General features: G+C 39.2%; 1 protein-coding gene across 1 annotated transcript in view; it reads left to right on the top strand.

Annotated features, from left to right (window-relative positions):
• Positions 1-724: 724 nt before the first annotated feature.
• The window catches only part of LOC145490565 (uncharacterized), a 33,392-nt gene continuing 12,261 nt past the window's right edge, over positions 725-21,855 (top strand). Inside the window, exons 1-4 of the mRNA XM_081469666.1 lie at positions 725-883; positions 4,015-4,283; positions 5,070-5,184; positions 5,496-5,621. Coding sequence (XP_081325792.1) covers positions 820-883; positions 4,015-4,283; positions 5,070-5,184; positions 5,496-5,621 — 574 coding nt within the window. The 5' untranslated portion in view covers positions 725-819. The remainder of the gene's footprint in view (positions 884-4,014; positions 4,284-5,069; positions 5,185-5,495; positions 5,622-21,855) is intronic.

Below are 21,855 nucleotides of genomic sequence, written 5' to 3'. Positions count from 1 at the left end.
TGAAGATGAATTGAATTTTCATGAAAGTGAATCTTCAGGCGGAACTCATTTTCGAATGAATGGTTTCGCACGAAGACTTGTTTTGACACAGAGGCAAAACTCAACTGGGAAATGGCCTATTATGACCTCGGGATTGCTGTTAATACTGATGTTCAAATATTATTTTACTGCACGTATTAGGCAATGGAGGCGGCAATGTTTTGTTTGAGCTACATTAGAATTTAATTTGTCATTCTGTTATTCTCCAACCAATCAAAACAAAAGAGACCAATGAGTTCATGATTCGCGTCACTCTCAAAACCCTGCATATGACATGAAAATACTGACGCAGTACGACAAACAGCCCAGCTAGTGTCGACGACTCCGAGATAGCGCGCTTTTTTATATTTCATCGGACACAGGTAACAGCGCTAATCAAGTCTCCTTTTCTAAATCTTTTCACATATTTGAAAAAATAATTTCGTGTTTTCACGTTAAACGCTAGAACAAAGTATATCACGTTAATTCAGCAACATCATCGCTTTCTTTTTAGAGTGCTAACGAGGTCATGACAATACGTCAACATCATAGCATTGTTAAGATTCATCCAGCAACCACAGTTCAAGGACAGAAGAGTTCTTTTGTTGCTGTGACCACCAATGTGTGGCTTACTTCTGTAGCTGGTGGTTTAATAGATTAGCAAGTTAATACTGATGACCCATGCCGGTGTCGAAGTTTAGCTCAGCATAGCACCCAGAGTTGAACCGGACGTTTAAACTTCTCGCTGGAATGTGATATTTTGAAGCCGTTTTACAAGATTTTCACAAGACCGTCTTAGAGATGCTCGTTGTATCGTTTTACTTTGTTTTCGTCTCTTTGGCTTCCTTGATCCCGGAGACGCAAGGTAAGGTTGTCTTCAGTCAATGTTCGAAATATTTTTGTTTTAGTGCAGCTTGTTTCAAGTTTTTACTATTACCGTGTAGCAAAAAGGATGAACGAGAGTTTTCAGCCACCCTTGACTGACTCAATTCCACTTAGTAAGGCGTCCAGACGAGACTTTTATTAGTATATGGCTTTGCCGCGGTCGGAATTATAATTAATGAGCCAACACTTTGCGCAGATTACGAATGCTTACAACATTCACCTGTTTTAAAATTGTCTACGTGCAAGAAAAAAAAAAACACCCCCAAAAAACCTAAAACGTTACAAGTAAATTTGCAACTTATTTGGGTACAAAACAAGGCATGTTAAAAATCGTGATCGTGAAACTGCAACGGCCTAAAGCTGTAGAATTCCTGTGCATGTGTACGGCCTTTTTCCCACGTTAGGTCAAAGACAATTACCGTATTAGAGAAGTTGCATGGCATACAATGGTAACCTTCAGATTTTGCAATAATTCTAGCCTCTAGGACAATGTAACACTCTTTTCAACAAAATTCCTAGATTTACTTCCATAATTTTATTCTGTTGTAGTCTTGCATAGCATTTCTATTCCAGATCCCTTTTCACCGCTTTTTTATCATTGTACCTGTCGAAGACTGGCGTTGCCGGAGTCGAAGCTCTAAACAATTTTAAGCAGCGAATGTTTTCAAAGTTTTCATCTCTGAAAAAAGTAAAAAAAAAAAAAACTGATATTACATAGACTTTAATGGTAGGCAAACTCAAGCGTTTAACGAACACCTAAAGATATTTTTTATTTAAGGTTTATTTGAAGGCAGCAGATGTAGTCGGTGGCGAAATCTGAAAATACTGTTTTCTCAATGATAACAGTTTAGGGACGTTAAGTAACCAAATCAGTCAAATGTCGGGTTTTGGGCTTGATTTCCGTCATTTGCAAAGATACTTTGGAATTTGAATTTTTAACTAGGGAGAAAGAATTACCAGTTTTCTTTTTCTATAGCTCTTCTTGTTTTTTCGTAGAGTTTGGCAAACTAAACTGAGCCAAAATTTGTGATTTGTTTCACACTAAGGCCTACCTAACCTGAGAATATGAGCCAAATTGATTTCGCCGCCATATTTTGAAAATGTTCGATTTTTGGGCACATTCGTTCTTAAAAAGTCACTGCATTAAAACGTTAACACACCGCAAAGAGGAGGTTTTAAGTTACACTTAGCTTGAACAGGTGGTTTTGTCATGCCCATGCAAATTTCTTAAAATTTCGTCATGTTTTTATCATTTGCGGAAAAAAATTATAATCTCGGAAAAAGCGAGCTGACATATTCTATCGTCTATTTTTTTGTTTGTTATCCTTGGTGTTTCCCCAATTCAGACGAAATTGAGAAAAAAACGTTTGTGAAAGAGTTTGTTTTCATATTGAGTGGCATGCAAAATAAATAATGACCTGTCTTCTTGGAACTGGTTAGTCTGAATAAGTGTTATGTGGCTTGCGACTTTCGAAATGTGCTATTTAATTTGGGGTTTTCTCGAAGTTAGATTGATGATATAAAGGAAATTAATGTCATGGCTAAGAAAACAACAAGGTAGTCTGCTTACGGTGTTTTTATTCGTGAATCAGACATGGAGTAAGGAGCGAGGGTTTTTAAGACGAAAGGGTATTGGGATGACACAAGGATAGTCCGCAAACGAGAGGAAAATAACCTTTTTAACTCCAACCCATTCTCGTCCATAGCGCCCTTGTTGTTTCACTTTCGCGGGAATTAACCCACATCGAACCTGAGAACCTAAGACCGGCTGCGAACAGTCTAGCAACAAGAAGGCATATTTTGTGTATAAGGTTTTGTTTGTTGGCAGAAAAGACAACAATTACTCTACTACTCCTCAACAAGTTTGAATAACTGACTTGACACTTTTGCTCAGCTCAAACGACCCCAGCCGACAAATTTCATTTTTTTATTGCGGAACTCCCCTCGAGCGGAGCTCCATACTCATATAGGAAAGAAAAGAAAACCCATGAATGGATATCCTCATGGATATCATAGCTAACGGTTTTGCTCATGAGCGCGTGCGCACGACGACGAGGACTAAAGTCACGCAACAAGGCGGCCATACTCCAGCTAATAGGTTGATGGAGACACGCAGCCTTGGTTTACAGCGTAAATCTTTGGTATTGAACATGGATGTTATGGTCATTGACACCTGTCAAAACAAAGGATCCGCCCAGCAGTATCACGTGACCACTGCGGGCTCAAGTTTTGAGGTAATTGAGGTCAGGTTTTTTTTTCAAGTTGACCGCTGCCCAAAACAAAGCAGAAAGCCATATAATAAACAACTTATTAACCTCGAACGTTCGGCGCTTATAGGTTATGGGCTCGGTCAATACGGCAAGGTCTCGCTCTGAGATTTTCCCGTAAAGACCTAACTCTCGGTTAATAAGTAGTCAGTTATCACGCTGTCAACTCTGTCAGATTGACCAAAAACGTTAATTCAAGTATTATGGTAGAGTTTTATTAAGTACGTTGTTTAACGAACGATTCCGAATGGAAAGTGCGAAGTTACCATGCTTCACCTAACGGCAGCAATAAGGTTAATATATCTATAGAGCTGCGTAATAATAAATTGGTGAACGACATAAAGATCGTGTTTATGTAAAATAGTGACTCGGATATAAGTGTTCTCAAAAGTATATTTGTGTCATCCAAATGCGTGTTGTTGTTCATCTGTTGAGAAGGAGATAATGTTAATGTAATAAGCGTTACATAAGGTTGAACCAGTGATATTTCCATACCGTAGACGAGAAAGTCCCTTTTAAACTTGTCCGCAGTGTTCCATAGCGTGGTTTTGTTTCACATGTGTTCAGGCCAGCGATTCGGATAGATGTTCGATCAACAATTACCACAAAATGACAAAGAGGCAGTTTCTTAGTATTATCAAAGACTTGCCTCACCTACCCTGCAAGGGAGTTCACACTCTAGGAAAAAAAAGTTGAGAGATGTCGTCATATTTTGTCCAACTGAAAAAAAAAATGGACATCTGAGGCGCATGTTTTTGATCAGGAATTAGCATTTCGCCTGCTTGAGGTACCATTTCCATTATTCTAATCCTAATAGTGCTCCGTCCAATTTTACGGTTTTCAGGTCAATGTCGAAATTTGAGATTTACAAGTGCTCCAATCCATGGCTACCGGCTGAATAATCACGTGATACGTACCATTGGCGTCATGAATGAAGATTTCTGCGAGCTGCAATGCTACATGGAGCCAAACTGTGTCAGTTATAATTTTGACGAGCAGGAAGATACAAATGGAAAACACAAGTGTGATCTGAATAACGCTACTTATGAACACGACAACGAACACTCAGGCGACCTCGCGAAGAACGAAAATTATGTGTATCGTGGAGCCGAGGTAAGCATAAAATTGAAGGTAGTAACTTCAGTTTGAAATCTAAAACGTTGAACAGATTTTTGGGGGGATTTTTTGTCACGACCTCGAAACTTTGTATAGGATCTTTTAAGAATTCAAAATAATGTATTGCACTCGGGAGTGGAGTTGGGGTTAGTGCTAAGCATCTAAGACTTTTTTTTTTACATAGCAGGCTTGGATTAGGCTCTCGGGCAGAGGGACACAGATAGCTACAGATGGTTGCCAAGGGAAACATTCCTTGCCCCAGTGGGATTCACGTGCCAGTATTTAACAATTAGATTATGAGCTCCAGATTTCTTTGAGGTGTTATATAATAAGTCAAATTACCCGCGCATTTTGATTGGTTCTCACCTATGGTCTATTAGAGGACAGACGCATAGATGACGTCAATATAAGAAGCATTTTCTTTCTGTTTTTTTTTTTCCAATAGGGGAAGTTTTTAAAAATTTAGATAATATTTTACCAGTGAGTGGGCTAAGGATAAGATTGAAGAAATATATATTCTGGAGACATTCCATTTTTCACCCTGCACATCAGAGTTGCCAAATCTTGCAGTCACCTTTGTAAGGTGATATGCTTCTGATGCGGTCGATACGTATGCTTTCTTTAACAAATTCTCGTAACTTAATGTATTGTCATTAAACACCGCTCTTAGACCATGTCCCTAATTTGCGCTTGTCAGATGCAGTTATAAACAACTAATTAACTGTTAAATATCGTCAATGGATATCGCTGTTGTTATGGCTATTTTTGTTCTTTTCCTTGAAGAATGCTTGTGCAAAGAAACCTTGCCAGAAAAACGCAACCTGTCAGGCCGGTTTTACGGACAGAGATTACCAGTGTTTGTACATTCCCGGATTTACTGGCCATGACTGTGAAAACGGTACTAATACATTCTGTTGTAATGAGTGCACTTAACTTGGTGGTGAGAGGTTTTAGGGGTTATATACCAGAATGAGAAGTTATAGCAGGGAGTTGCAACTATGAAAGTTGGCTCTCTGTCGCTGCTATCATTGTTGTTGTTGTTGTGGTTGCTATTATTACTGCTGCTGTTGTCGAATCTTGCTTAAAAGTTTAACAGGCAGTTCATGCTGGGAGATCACACGGAATATGATAACAATTATCTCCGGTGAGATAATTTAATAACAATTGTCGTTACGATACAGATATTCCACAGGAATATTTTTGTGTTAGATATTGACGAGTGTACCGACGGAACACACAAATGTGATGTCAAAGGCGCTGTGTGTAACAACATCCGGGGATCCTATAACTGCACGTGCAAAGATGGATTTTATGGAGATGGAATAAACTGCACTGGTTTATTCATTTATTTATTTAACATTTCTTTATACACGGTTAAAAATCATCAGGTAATACTAATATTTAAAATTAATACTCATAAACTACTAATAAACACTCCATGCTAAATACTAATTGATAAAAATTGAAGTAGTAAATGCTAAGTTAAATATTAAACTAATCCTGTTTTCCATGAATGCCGTGTCTAACTTTGCTTTTAAATTGATTAAAGGATTTTATCATCCTGGTAACTATCTGTAACACAGTTTGGTTTAATGCATTTCATCAAATCTAGGTAAGCTTACATACGAGGCTTCAGAATGAGGCACACTATGTCAGAGACCACACCCTTTCAATAAAAAAAGTTTTCCGGTGACACTTCTTCGATGTTATGGAAAAAAAATCTCAGCTCATTTCGGATAATGATTCAGTTAATCAATCGTAAATTCTCTTTCAATTCATAGCCGTAGCTAGAGTTTGACGTGCTTGGGTTCTCGCAGTTTCTTCTATAAAAAGACATCTTCTCCTCCCGTGATTGTATGTACAAGAAGTCAGTCACAAATTACTAGATGGTGATGTACCTCGTCAGTACGTGTACTGAAGGAAATCTCATACCGAGTCTTTGAGACGCGTGAGACTAGTTAGAGGGACACAACAATTCAAGATTTCCTTTCTTGCATATGTCTCTTTCTCCTCCTCTTACTTTTTCTTTTATTTTCTGCAGAGAAGCCACAGGTTCTTGTCATTTGTCAATGGAAAACGGGAGAAATAACCTGCCAAAACGGAAGAAAAATCAGCATACTAGACGCGAACTATGGCAGGCTGGATCGGGATACGTGTTTACCTGCGGCCATGAGCAACATTAACTGTCGTGCCAGCAATTCTCTCCAAATCGTGCAGGACATGTGTAACGGCAAAACCCAATGTCAGCTGCTTGCGACAAACTCAGTGTTTGGGAAGCCGTGTAGGGGAATATACAAATATCTGCAAGTCAAATACACATGCCTGGAATAGTGGAGATAAAACTAAACATTTAAATTTTTTTGTAGTTTATTTTAGTCTGCAGACTCATATTGTACTTTTTTCTTTTTATTCTCTTCTTTTTCTCTTCTGTAAAATATACAAGAGTGAATGAAATTACCATTGCTACGTTGTTGCAAGTAAAGCACCCTGTCTCTTTGGATCCCCAAAGTTAAGCCGTGATCGGAGGGACTAGTACTTGGGTGAGTGACCTACTAGAAATACCCGTGTTGGGAGATTTCTCAGGATCTTTTCCAAGACCACATCAGGATTGACACAGTGCTGTGGTTGTTCAAGAATTTAGCTGCTCATTTCGAAGACGTGTCATCCAGTTTAACTATCGGCTATGGAGTCCCCCAAGGATCTATACTGGGCCCGATTTTGTTTGTGGTATACCTCAACGATCTCTCGCAAAGTCTGCTAAAGTCTTCAATAGGCATGTACGCTGACGATACGGTTATGTACTATTCTGACTCCAGCGCAGATATCATCAAGCAGGTTCTACAAAACGATCTAAACAATGTCAAAAAATGGTTAGAAAACAACAAGACTCAATGGATGCTCTTTGGTACTAGGCAAAAACTAGAACATTGTCCAGACCATAGATTACAACTCCATGGAAAAGAAATTGAAAGAGTATCAAGCTTTTGTTACTTAGGGGTTACACTAGATGAGAATCTCTCATGGAACGAGCATGTAGAATTGGTTTGTAACAAAGTGAGCAAGTGTCCCGCTTGCTCACTTTGTAACAAAGTGAGCAGGCGTCCCGCATACGACCTTTCCTCACCCTAAAAGCTGTTAAATGCGTGTATAATTTAATAAAGCCGATGTTTGATTACACTGATACGGTATAGGGTGGGCTGTCAATCGGATGCAGTAACATCTTGCAACCTCTACAAAACAGGGCAGCACACATAATACAAAGGAGGGCAACGACCGAAGAAGCTTTCAAAATGTTAGGGTGGGCTGATTTGGAAACACAAAGGAAAGCCCACAAATGTATCTTAGTTTTTAAATGTCTAAATGGCTTAGTTCCGTCGTATTTATCGGATAATGTTATTAGAAATCTCACTATTCACACTTACAAGACAAGACAAAGGAACGACATTTACCTACCGAACCCTAAGTTAACACTAGGGTGTAACATATTTAGATTTTCAGGCGCGGTTCTTTTTAATGATTTACCCACATCAGTAAGAGAAGCCACATCGCTTTTCATTTTTAAGAACTCTCTTAGTTTTCATTTTAGCCATTAGTTTTCTACCAATATAATATTTAGATATACTTTGATTGTTCTCTTTTATTGTATTGATCTAGAAAAATTGTACTTCATAGATATGTAATTTCCTTTTTATTCAATTTTTAAACTCCTTGCACATAACTTTGCGGTAATTTTTAAATTCTGAATTTGTTATCATGTAGACTTAATTTTACGCAAGTCCCCTTTCTAATGACTTGCTTCCTCCATATTTATCGGATTATTTTATTAAAAATCGCACTATTCACGCTTACAAGACAAGACAAAGGAACGACATTTACCTACCGAACCCAAGTTAACGCTAGGGTGTAACACATTTAGATTTTCAGGCGCGGTTCTTTTTAATGATTTACCCACATCAGTAAGAGATGCCACGTCGCTCTCCATTTTTAAGAACTCTCTTAGTTTTCATTTTAGCGATTAGTTTTCTATCAATATAATACTTAGATATATACTTTGATTGTTCTCTTTTATTGTATTGATCTAGAAAAATTGTACTTCATAGATATGTAATTTCCTTTTTATTCAATTTTTAAATTCCTTGCACATAACGTTGTGATAATTTTTAAACTCTGAATTTTTTATCACGTAGTCTTCATTTTACGCAGGGCCCTTTCTGATACCAGCCAATGGCTGATGGGGCTACCCTGCCTAAAGAAAAATGACTTGACTTGACTTGATTTCATGCCGGGGTATACTTGTCATCCCGCCAGACATCAGTTCATAAACGTCTCTTTCCATCTATTTTAATATACTGCTTGGTGACTTGGTGAAATGGGTAGGGTTAATGCTCTTTAATTTATCGATCAAACAGAAGCGCATCGGTATACCCAACAGAATCAAGGCTTATCTTCCAAGAGCAGAGCGTATACTTTATTATAATTCTTTAATTAAGCCATTGATATTATATTGCAGCGTAACATGGACAAGCTGCTGCAGCCGCGACAACATAAGTAAGATATTCAGGCTGCAAAAACGCCGCGCTCGTATCATCCTTGACGCCCAACAACGCCATAGCACTGTAGATCTATTTAATACCTTAGGATGGGTACCATATTACATCGAGAATGATATAAAAAGATGTACAATAGCTCATAAAAGGATCATGGGTGCTTGCCCGTTATACATAAACGATTTATTAAAACTAAATAACAGCCAGCACAATAGGAATACAAGGGGCGCTAATTTTACCATTTTACCGACAAGATTTAATAGAGCGAAAGAGGGAGGTCGCACGTTTTCTGCAACGACTATTACATGTTGGAATCACCTTCCCCTTAAGCTGCGCGCCTCTTCATCTGTAAATATCCTTAAGAACGCTTTGTACACACATTTTAAATCAAGTCAGCTCAAGAATAAGATTTTTACTCCTTTTTTAAATAACAATTTTTTGATTGCCATATTTTAGTGATAATCTTTAATTATTGTTTATAGTAGATTTTTAACTTTTAGTACATTTAAGAGGGCCACAAATTTATTAGTTGATAAACTATTACGTGTCACCCTCGATAAATAAAGTTTTGATTTGATTTGATTTTGACAGAAACATTAACATCGTCCTCCCGGGGATACCAAGGGTATTTGGCTAGGTGATGTGCCCGGGGGGCGGGGGGAGTTTATCGTCTGTGGTTGATGTTGGAGTTGGGCCGTTTACAGCGTTATTGGAAGAGTACGGGTTTTCAAAAAAGTTGCCTCGTAATCATCATGAAGCTAGCCTTTGAAATACTTAGTTTAATTCTTTAATTAAAATTAAGGCAGTTCCTTTGTCAGTGGACCGAGTCGAGTCAATTCAATTGGAGCAGGGGAGGGATTGTTGGTGGGCATGTAGGCTTCGTTGGGTGAGATGTCTGTTATTCTTTTTACCTGTATTTATTTCCTCGCGGTATGTGCCAAACTTTGATTTGATGCTACAATTATCTATGAAACGAATATAGGAATATATCGAACTGCTTATACTGACTGACTAGAATTCATTCCACTTCGATGAAATATCTGTTGTGATCTCAGTCTCCTATAAAGTGCTGTCTCAACTTCTTCTTCCTCCAGCAACAAGTCTCTAGGGTTTAACCTCGGTTTCTGTAGAGTCTTGTATTTCCCTGGTCACTGCGACGGCAGAAAAAACCCTGCAAGTGGCTTTTGCTCAGCTATTCTTTTCCATCAGCCGATTGTTCCGCATATCCTTTAACACAAGTCCCGTAGGAACAAATGTACCAGCCGGTGAATGGGTTCAAGGGCTGGTAACATGTACTGATGGGTCTGAGATCAATCCTTGTAGGGGGTGGGGGTGAGGTCTGGGGCATCTTCCCCCCGGAAAGGATTGAAATTCTAGACACGGTCTAACGCCATCTGGTGCGTTTTAGGACACCTTTGTGAGATACTCTTGAGATGCAAGCCTAATTTAAGTCTTTTTTTGAACATGATACTGACCACTGTCCAATAAAATACATTAACTAACCATAGGGTGCTCAGAAGTTGATGTAACGCAATCCCAAAGTAGTTGCAGAAGAGCGAAAATTAACAAGACGTCTGGAGAAAACGGACATGGCAGGCTTCCAGGAAAATGCTTTAGCCGACGAAAAAGTTTCAAAGATTTTACCTCACATTAGTGGAAGGATATAGCGGTTCTTTTATCCTCCAAAGCTTATCAATTCTAATTCACTTTAATTATTTCCGACTGGTAAGTCTAACTGTAATATAATTTGAAACCTTGTCATTGTTCCTAGAGGATCCTGTCGGTAGCCCATGCCGACAGCTGGGTCTATCGGAGCTGTGCGTCGTAAACACGTCTAACCAATCTCTACGAAATTATCATAGAGAGTTTCTGACTGTCTCTCCTCCTTCACACAATGGTACCCGATTACCAAATGTGACTCGAGCAGATTGTTTCCTATGTTATGCCATAGTTGATTCAGATGTATTTGAATTAAATTAAATTCTTTCCGAAAATGACGAACACCGAACATATTCTCACCAAAGTTTTTTTTCGTGGGCTTTCTTAATCACGTTGGTCCTGGTGGTTTTGGTGGTGGTGGTGGTGGCGTGGTGGGGGGTATTCCGGGGGAGCGGTGGGAAATTTGTAGATGATGCTTGTGGAGGAGGAGGAGGTTCTTATAATGTTGGGAAAGATCAGCAAAGAGATTGTTGTTATAATACAGCTGGTCATGGCCTGGTAACCATTACATTACGGTAGAAAAAAAGACCCCGGCGTCACACACAACAACATTATGCAGCTGCGGTTTAATCGGCTATAGATATTTTGCCTGTGGCTATAACTCCTGCGGCCTAACCGTTGATGATTATCTATTTTGATAATAAATTCGTTTTTAACCGTGTTTTTTTTTTTTTTTTTTTGATATATTTTAATTTGTGTTGGCGCACTTTGTTGCCATTAGTTTAACCAAAAGTAGTCGTTTGTACTAGGATTACTCGCTACAGGCGAAATGCCGGCTTTTCCCATATATGTAAGTCTGAGAGTAAAACACCTTTTCTCCGTTTTGTGCATAGAATTTGTATATAGATTATTAACAGCCATAGAGTTTTCGACAATTTCAAAGTTCTACAAGAATTAAAATAGGTCGTTCTGTTTTGACCAGGAAGATTGTTCGAGTAGACCAAGTCAACACGGTTTATAGTGTTTATTACGTGGTCCACACAATAAACACTATAAAACATGTTGAATTGATCGGAGAATCTCGACATAATACATGTACCGCCCTGCTGGTCAGAGGTTCTATAGCTAATACAAGAATACATGTAATCTTAATTATTTGTTTGGCATAAAGTAACATCTCTTTTGTAATATGCGGCGCGAACGAAAAAATGCCTAGCTGGCACTGAGGAAATGAATGCAGGGCAAGAATAGATTACAAATGATATAGAGGATGGCAAAAGTGGGGTACCAATCACGCATCACGCTGAATTTTTCTATTAAATCACGCACGACGGAGAATCTTTTCCACCAATCACGCGTCACGTAAAAAGAAGTAAGTACATCGCCAATTTTACTTTCTCGACCCCAAAAGCGTCGTTAAAAGAAGAACTTTACCGATTGAACCACAAAAACGCATCGGCAAATATGTGACCTTTCACGCGAAAACGTTCCTTACAGTATCCGTTCGAACGGCTGAACCGCGCACGGCGAGTGAACTAGCCTGCGAACAGGCTCCCAGCGAGGGTGTAAAAAAATCCGGCGGGGGCGGAAAAAATAAATTAAGAGAGGGAAGCGAGCCGTTAAGCGCGAAAAAAAGAATTCCGCGAATTGCGCTCCCCCTCGTCAACATTCCGCTCTCGGCTCTCCCCGCTCGCCCTAACCCACATTTGGCTAGTTCGCACTGAACCAATTAACCCAACCGGGAGCCTGTTCCCAGGCTACAAGCGAACGGATAATTTGAAAAGCGATAGTTAATTTACTTGTTCCGAGATATCTTAAGACCACTTAATTCTACATGAGTTGATAACCACTCAATATAATGAGTAATGACTCTAGAAATGATTCAATGAAATGCAACCTGTGAAGGCAAATGTTAGAGATTCATGAGATGTGGGCTAGATATATGTTGGGAATTAATACAATGAAAGCTGTGAAGGTATATGGTAGTATATGTTGGGAACAAAAGAGATGTAGGCTGTGTAGGTCTATGTAGGGGATTAATGAGATGTATTGCTGTGTAGGTATGTGTTGGGAATTGATACGATGAAAGCTGTGTAGGTATATGTGGGGAAAAATTAGATGTAGGATGTGTAGGTATATGTGGGGGATAAATGAGATGTAGAGATGTAGGATGCGTAATTATATGTTGGGGGTTATCGAGATGTAGGATGTGTAGGTGAAAATGGGGGATTAATGAGATATAGGCTCTGTAGGTATATGTTTAGGAATAATGAGATGTAGGATGTGTAGGTACATGTGGGGGATTAATGAGATGTAGGCTGTATAGGTATATGTAGGGGATTAATGAGATGTAGGATGTGTAGATGTATGTGTTTTAAGAGAGATTAAGAGAGATTTGTGTATTGCGGTGGAGTTAACTGGCTGCCCAACCATCCGGGCGGGGCCGCACTTATAAAGCAAAAGAACAAAAAGCTTGGCTGTGAGCCAATGGGGAAGCACTGACGTCATAGCCAAAGTGGAGAGACGAGTTTCTGACACCGGCTGGGTTTGATTATTCAAAATGGCGGACATACCTTAATTTAAGGTTATAATATGCTAATTTGCCAAACATTCTTTATATGCACGCCTATGTTCTGTAACTGCTTTGTAATTTATGCTATTCATACAGTTATAAATTAACAATACGCGTTCATCTTGTGTATATCGAGTTAGAGTATCCAGATTAAGCCTTGATTGATGACGTTCGTTTAAGGTTCTCTGTGCCACCTAATTTTACATGTTGCAGCGAAAGGGTAGTTCAAGTTCGTCGACAACGTCCATCCTCTACGAATGCCTACGAGCGAAAACAGCTGCCGGTGCCTCGCCGCCTAAAGCATTACAATTTTCAGTGTTGTATTCCACCAGATATCATTGTCTCCGCAACATTTCGATTTGAGGTCAATTAAGTAGCGAGAAGAACTGGAAGCTACGGAAAGAGAAATACTGTAATAATTACTTGGTTTGAAGCGGGAAAGCCCCGAGTATCAACTCGCCATGTTCAAGGACGTTATTGATGACGATGGCCTTTAAGTTTTCAAAGCCTTAAGCTATACTGAAGAAGAAGATGCAAACGATTGCCATGTAGTAATTAGGAAGATGAAAAGGTATTGCACGGGCGAAGTAACGTAAACGAGATTGTTTCAGGAAGAGGGAAAAACTTCCTACCAAAACGCTCGACAGCTTAATCGCTGAATTAAAAGGAACCTTGTCAAAGAGCTGCAATTTATGATTTTTTTACGGTTTTTACACGATACTCTCATCTGCGTTCAACTGGTCTTGGGATAAAACATGAGCAAAGCACAAAAAAGCCACTTAGGATGACAGACGCCAGTCGTTAAAGAAGCGGATCGACCTTCCAGCATCCGAAATGCAAATATGGGGATCTTAATAATGACGACTGAGACGCCGAGGACAACGCCTTGTAAAATTGAATTTGTCCAGGATGCCTATGGCTCTAAAACCTCTTTCAGGCTAAATATGTAATGACAGCGTTCAATTCTAAATGGAAATACGAAAAATTAGCAGTTCGGGTCATCGTTCGCGTTCGCGGTCATTTTGCGTTGTTGTTTTGCAGAGGTCGGCTACGAAATGTACAAAGGTTTACTGAACACACTTTTACATCCTTTGTTTTGCTCAGGAAAGCTTTTGTTTGGTGGTGCTTATTGACGTCGTGGTTTGCTCAAGAGTCCGTCCACACTACGCTGGAGTAATTTAAAAACACATACAACTTTATTTCTACGGTCAGGCCTACGGTCCAGAGTAACCGTCACGAAAACGGAGCTTTTCGAAAACGCTCTTTAAACCCGAGGAATTTGAAAACGCCGGCTTTGAGGTTTCCTGTGGACGGAAAACATTTTAAAACGGACCTTTCCGAACACGATAGGATCAGGAGTCCCTGGCCGAGATTTCCTCAAACAAGAATATAAAACGACTGGTGATTATTGCGTTTTTAAATTCCTCCAGTGTAGTGTGGACGACCGGGCCTAAGCTTCCTAGGCTCCCAGTGAAGTCAATCATCAGACGGCGTTCTTCAATGAGTCCAAAGAGGAAAAAATCGGAGGAGGTCTTGTGCAAAGGCGAAATGCACCATAAATAAACACCGTAAACAAATTAAATACTTAGGAGTGAAAATCTTTAAGGACCTCGATCAAGTTTAATATTCGTTATATATTACTGGCATTATCACGGCTGGCCCGGCGGCTAAATAAAGTTTTACTTTATTTACTTTTACTACCGGATTTATCAGAAGGAACCTGGAACACATTTAAGAAAAATTCTTGTTATTCATTAGTAAGAGATCATCTGTGTGGGATTCACATACCCAAAAGGAAATTCATGAAATCCAGATCTTGGGTATACAATTTATTATCGAATACCAGGGTATGTGATTCGCATACCCAAAAGGAAATTCATGACATCCAGATCTAAGGTGTACAACGACTAGCCGCTCGTTTTGTTAAACATTTTTATTACCGAATACCAGGGTATATGACCAGTCTCTTGAATGAGCTAATAATGATAACCCGGTTCTGCAACCATTTCTCATTAAATCAGTTGCTATCTGTTCATGTGGAACCAAGCCGGCTTAATTCACCTGATATATATTAACTAACCGGCCCTAACAGAATTGCCTGCTCTGGGGTTCTCCACACTAGTTTCAGAAACCATTATCCAAGCTCCTTTGAGAAACTCTGAAACATTACGATGATCCCGAAAATTTGTGGAATACCTGGAAAAATATGTTTCTTTCTGTAGCAGACCAACACGCTCCGCCAAAAACAAAGCGAGTTCGTCAGAAGGCTTCTCCTTGGCTCACGCGTAACATCAAGACACTTATTGTCAAGAGAAACAGAGCTAAATTAAAGAGGGTGAACCCCCTCGCTTGTGAACCGTGCCAGAGACCTCCCTGTACGACCCTCATTAAACGCTCAAAAAAGTAATGACTCCAAACATTGGTCAGAATACAAATCGCTTAGGAACCAAATTGACAGAGAGATTAAAAATTCAAAAAAAGGCTTCTACAATGCTAAATTCTCTGAAAGCTCAAGTAATCCCAAAGAAATTTGGAAAACAATAAATTCAGTTACAGGTAGATCACAAAAGGACTCTGTTATTAACGAAATCAATGTCGATGGAACACATTGTATCAATAATCAAGACGGCGAAATTGCTGATTTCCTAAATTAACACTTCACGAATATCGGGCCTCATCTAGCCTCAAAACTTCCCAGCTCCAAGGCTTTTAATCTTTTCATAACCCCAGCTTCATCCGCTTTTTCAATTAACATGTATTAATCCGAGTGATGTGTTGAATCTCCTCAAAAACTTGGTCACTAATATATCTGCTATCCCAAAAAACGGCTGCGAAGGAGACTATACATCTGCAGGTCTCGATCGCATTCCAAACAAGTAACTCAAGGTCGCAGCGGATATTATTGCCGAGCCCCTTTGTTTACTTTTTAACAATTATATCGCTATTGGTTATATTCCTAGAGATTGAAAAAAATTGCGAAGGTTTTTCCACTGCACAAGAGCAATAGTAACACAAATCTTAACAATAATGGTTCAATTTCCATTCTATCTCCTATTTCTAAAATTATGGAAAGGCGTGTTTACAACCAACTCTGTTTATACCTTTCGGAAAACAAATTGCTAAACAAATAGCAATCAGGCTTTCGATAGTTACATTCAGCCGCCACAGCTTTGCTTGACGCTACCAATCAGCGGTACTCCAACATCGATAATGGTCTTGCCACATCCATTGTTTTTCTCGACTAAGCTAAAGCTTTTGACACCACTGATCGTAGTATTAATTATTCCAATAATTTTCACTCGAAAATAAAAGTGGTGACCTGTACTGGAGACCGGGAGATTCAGTCTGTATCCATGACGCAGGGAGAGTTTTCACCGTCTCTAAGTGAATAGGCTCCCGAAGGGCGCGAAAAAAAATAAAAAAAGGGCGAGCGAAGCGAGCCTGGTGGGGTGGGATTTTTCCCTCTCCAGACCACTATCGGCTATCTCTGCCCGCCTGTTTTTTCCTTCCCCTATAACACAATCGGGAGCCTGTTCACAGGCTAAGTTGGCAGAGATCTTGTATACGAACCTTTGCCATGCTCTAATATACAGGCAATATTTGTGTCAAAGCTTGCAAAAACCTTTTCTGTGCGGCGTTTTTATGTCTGTAAAGGATATAACGTGGCTTTTGAATTCAGTTAGGTCTTTATGACGACCTTCATTAAGTGGCAAACAAACATTTCCCTTCTGTAGTCTCTCGTTGATAGCATTCTTGTGCGCCTTGTACTCTGTATCCTTCGCACTTTGGCTGTTAAAAACAAAGAATTTGATATTTTAAGGAAAACGACCAATTTTTTTAAGTTTGCAAGACATGTTTCGACAGAACTTCTGTCATCTTCAGTTGAATGAATGATTACAAAGCAAGTTGAATAATAAGTAGGCAAAAATGCTAATTAAGACAAATAGTAACAACAGAACGTGAAAAGGTGTAAGTTAAAAGGATAATTTTAGATTTACATGGTGTAATTGCTGATTGAGGGAAGGTAGTTCTTTTTTAATATGAATAGCCTCCTTTATCTTGAGTTGAAAGCTGGTAGTGGCGTGAACTAAAATATGAAAGCAGTCTATTGAACACAATGAGCGACAACGTTCAGAATTCTGAAGATGTTTGAAGATGTGAGAGGCCCTATCAACGGCTAAGTGCTCACGTACGCGTGTGGAAAAATGTCGGGAGGTTTCGCCGACATAACAGGCATTACAGCCCGCACATGTAAACTTATAAACCACACGTGAACGAAGCCCGTCGGGGATAGGGTCTTTCACACCAAAAAGGTTACCTATCTTGAAGGAAGAAAAAACTAATTTGATGTCTAAATCATTACAATAGCGCTTGATTAAGTGTCGAATCTTCTTCTGAGTGATGACAGAAAAATGGCCTATGTATGGCAGCTTAAAGTAAAACGTGGGCGAGGTGGTAAGGGGGTAGCCCCGGGGACAATGATTGCTATCGGTCCCAGTGATGTAACGGTTAACCACTTTTTCAATTAAATGGGCAGGGAAAAGGTTCTTTTTGAGAATTTCAGTAAGCTTGGTTATATCCTCGTGTAACCCCAACCAAGTGTTGTTGATCTTGTAGGCCCTGTCAACAAGAGTCCTAATGAGGCCTACTTTGTATGAGTACGAGGTGAAGCTAAAATAATTAGTTAATAACCCAGTAAAGGTTTTCTTACGGTAAACCCTAGTTAGGAAGGAATTAGTGTCACTATTATCAATAAGAACATCTAGAAAGGGTAATTTGCGATTAAGTTCTTTTTCCATAGTAAACCTTATGTTGGGGTGCCTAGAGTTAATGTAGTCAAAAAATATAACAGCATCGTGCTCCGAGTGAAATAAACAAAAAGTGTCGTCAACATACCTACGATAAAATAAAATTTTAGAGCATTGAAAATTTTCCAACCATAGTTTTTCATGATGCCCCATAAAAAGATTGGCTAATACGGGAGCAAGGGGAGACCCCATGGCCACACCATCAATTTGGTCATAGAAAGAACCGTTAAATAAGAAATGGGTCTGGGCGGTGGCTACAGTGAAAAGGCTTCTAAGTTCAGGTTTACTTAACTTAAAGTCAGGATTGCCCTCGGAAATGTAATTGACCGCCAGGTCAATACATTCCTCAAGAGGTATGTTAGTAAAGAGACTTTCCACATCGAAGGAAACCATAAATTTACCAAACATAGATGAAGATTGAATGTCCTGTACAAAAGTAAAAGTGTCTGTAGCACAGTGTTCAGTTGGGATGTGCGGCGCCAAAAGATTGCATAGATATTTGGCCAGGTTATAATTGTAAGTTCCAATAGAAGACACGATGGGGCGAAATGGCGGAGTTGAGTTAGGCCCAAAATCCTTGTGCATTTTGGGGAGGCCATAAATTCTTGCTGGTTGAGAGCCTTTGGGATAGATGTTTTCGTACACTTCGTTGGCAAGGTGACCATCTTTCTTCAACTTTCGGAGAAGTCGCTGCAGTCTACCTTCTCTCAGTAAAGTTGGATCTTCCTTGATGGGCCGGAATTTGGAAGTGTCATTGATGATTTTAAGAATACCTTGGTCGTAATCTGTTCGGTCCAAGACGACCACACCATTCCCTTTGTCTGGTTTTAAAATGACAATGTTTTTGTTCTTCTTTAGCTCCTTAAGAACTCTGAGTTTCTTGAGGTCAGCAGTCGTTGGACGGTATGAAGAGACATAAGAATGGGCTAAATGAGAAAGGTCTGCAACAAGTTTTCCTGCTTGCTTGGTGTCCCTCAAGTTCTTTGCCATGGTGTGATTGATAAGCTCAAAGCATGTGAAGACATCTGACTCGTTTATCTTTGGTGGACGGATGGAATGTGTTAATCCAAATTTGAGAATGTCGAGTTGTTCTGACGTGAGACTATGAGAGGAAATGTTAGTGACAGTCTCATTGGAGCTAAAAGGAAGAGAAGTGTTACGTGTGAGATTTTTGAGTTTCTTCTGGTGTGTCTTGATAAATTGAGCGGTTGCTTTCGTAACTTGGTGATGTACTGTGCGTTTGAGAATGTAGAAATCTACACTGTTCAGGATACTTTGAACACGATTACTTAGCTGGTCTCTTGTGTGGATCAATTTCCGATGTTCCCTTGAACGTTTAGCGATGGCACTTCTCAAAAGCTGTTTTCGGATGGTAATAGCGTCGTGTCGATTGGTGTTAGGAAGATTGAAGCTGAGAAACTTGGGAAAAACATTGAAGGACTAACAGTTGCGTAGGAAGTTTAAATCCAACTCGGCTTTGCGAGACTTGATCGAGATCTTCTCAAATTTTCGTAGATCAGCAATGTTGATGTGATCATACCTTTCTGCTATGTCGTTGATGATGTTTCCAAAAGGTCTAGATAGCAGCAGACATGTAAATATTTTAAGGAAAACGACCAATTTTTTAAGTTTGCAAGACATGTTTCGACAGAGCTTCTGTCATCTTCAGTTGAATGAATGATTACAAAGCAAGTTGAATAATAAGTAGGCAAAAATGCTAATTAAGACAAATATTGGAACTTACAATTATAACCTGGCCAAATATCTATGCAATCTTTTGGCGCCGCACATCCCAACTGAACACTGTGCTACAGACACTTTTACTTTTGTACAGGACATTCAATCTTCATCTATGTTTGGTAAATTTATGGTTTCCTTCGATGTGGAAAGTCTCTTTACTAACATACCTCTTGAGGAATGTATTGACCTGGCGGTCAATTACATTTCCGAGGGCAATCCTGACTTTAAGTTAAGTAAACCTGAACTTAGAAGCCTTTTCACTGTAGCCACCGCCCAGACCCATTTCTTATTTAACGGTTCTTTCTATGACCAAATTGATGGTGTGGCCATGGGGTCTCCCCTTGCTCCCGTATTAGCCAATCTTTTTATGGGGCATCATGAAAAACTATGGTTGGAAAATTTTCAATGCTCTAAAATTTTATTTTATCGTAGGTATGTTGACGACACTTTTTGTTTATTTCACTCGGAGCACGATGCTGTTATATTTTTTGACTACATTAACTCTAGGCACCCCAACATAAGGTTTACTATGGAAAAAGAACTTAATCGCAAATTACCCTTTCTAGATGTTCTTATTGATAATAGTGACACTAATTCCTTCCTAACTAGGGTTTACCGTAAGAAAACCTTTACTGGGTTATTAACTAATTATTTTAGCTTCACCTCGTACTCATACAAAGTAGGCCTCATTAGGACTCTTGTTGACAGGGCCTACAAGATCAACAACACTTGGTTGGGGTTACACGAGGATATAACCAAGCTTACTGAAATTCTCAAAAAGAACCTTTTCCCTGCCCATTTAATTGAAAAAGTGGTTAACCGTTACATCACTGGGACCGATAGCAATCATTGTCCCCGGGGCTACCCCCTTACCACCTCGCCCACGTTTTACTTTAAGCTGCCATACATAGGCCATTTTTCTGTCATCACTCAGAAGAAGATTCGACACTTAATCAAGCGCTATTGTAATGATTTAGACATCAAATTAGTTTTTTCTTCCTTCAAGATAGGTAACCTTTTTGGTGTGAAAGACCCTATCCCCGACGGGCTTCGTTCACGTGTGGTTTATAAGTTTACATGTGCGGGCTGTAATGCCTGTTATGTCGGCGAAACCTCCCGACATTTTTCCACACGCGTACGTGAGCACTTAGCCGTTGATAGGGCCTCTCACATCTTCAAACATCTTCAGAATTCTGAACGTTGTCGCTCATTGTGTTCAATAGACTGCTTTCATATTTTAGTTCACGCCACTACCAGCTTTCAACTCAAGATAAAGGAGGCTATTCATATTAAAAAAGAACTACCTTCCCTCAATCAGCAATTACACCATGTAAATCTAAAATTATCCTTTTAACTTACACCTTTTCACGTTCTGTTGTTACTATTTGTCTTAATTAGCATTTTTGCCTACTTATTATTCAACTTGCTTTGTAATCATTCATTCAACTGAAGATGACAGAAGCTCTGTCGAAACATGTCTTGCAAACTTAAAAAATTGTTCGTTTTCCTTAAAATATGTACATGTCTGCTGCTATCTAGACCTTAAAGAATTTGATCAATTTAAAGAAACGTGGGCTGCTTTGCTTTAGTCGTGTACATGTATCTGTACTGTGTGCGTGCATGCGTGTTTCTTTAGAGAATGTAATGATAACCGTGCTATTGTCATTATGTCACCACCTAGTGCAAGTGGTTCGTTTAAGTAAGAAATATAACGTATTGTAAGTAAGTAATATAACATAATAGATTGCAATTGAAATAATGTGATGTATTGTAAGTGATGTACGCAAGTAATTGAGCATAATGCAAGTAATTCAGTAATTATACGCAACGTCTTGTAAGTAGTTAATGTCGTATGTAGTAAGTAAGCAAGCAATATGACGCACTGTAAGTAGGTAAAATAACAATTTGTAAGCGTTAAGTTGTTCGGTGTTGTTTTTACAGATTGTTTTTGTTCTGCTGCAACACTATTATCAGTTGCGGTAAAAACAAATAATAAGAGGGAATTGTTAATGAATGTTGAGGAATAAAAGTTGGAAATTTCTCCTGACCATTTAATTTTTCTCAATTGCGTTTGATATTCTTCCCGAAATGTTTCATTAAAAATGATTACATAAGCCGCCAACAAACCCATCACCGTGCTAAAAACTGTTCAAGGAGGCGTGACTACAAACAAAATCTCGCGCGCTGTGATTGGCTAAGAATAACTTCCAGACAATTCTTTTGGGTGGATACGGTAAGGAGCG

This window comes from Orbicella franksi, chromosome 6 (genome assembly GCF_964199315.1).
Source record: "Orbicella franksi chromosome 6, jaOrbFran1.1, whole genome shotgun sequence".
Classification (NCBI taxonomy): Eukaryota; Metazoa; Cnidaria; class Anthozoa; order Scleractinia; family Merulinidae; genus Orbicella; species Orbicella franksi.
Note: the sequence above shows the minus strand (reverse complement) of the source record. Positions and strands in the feature narration are given on the sequence as shown.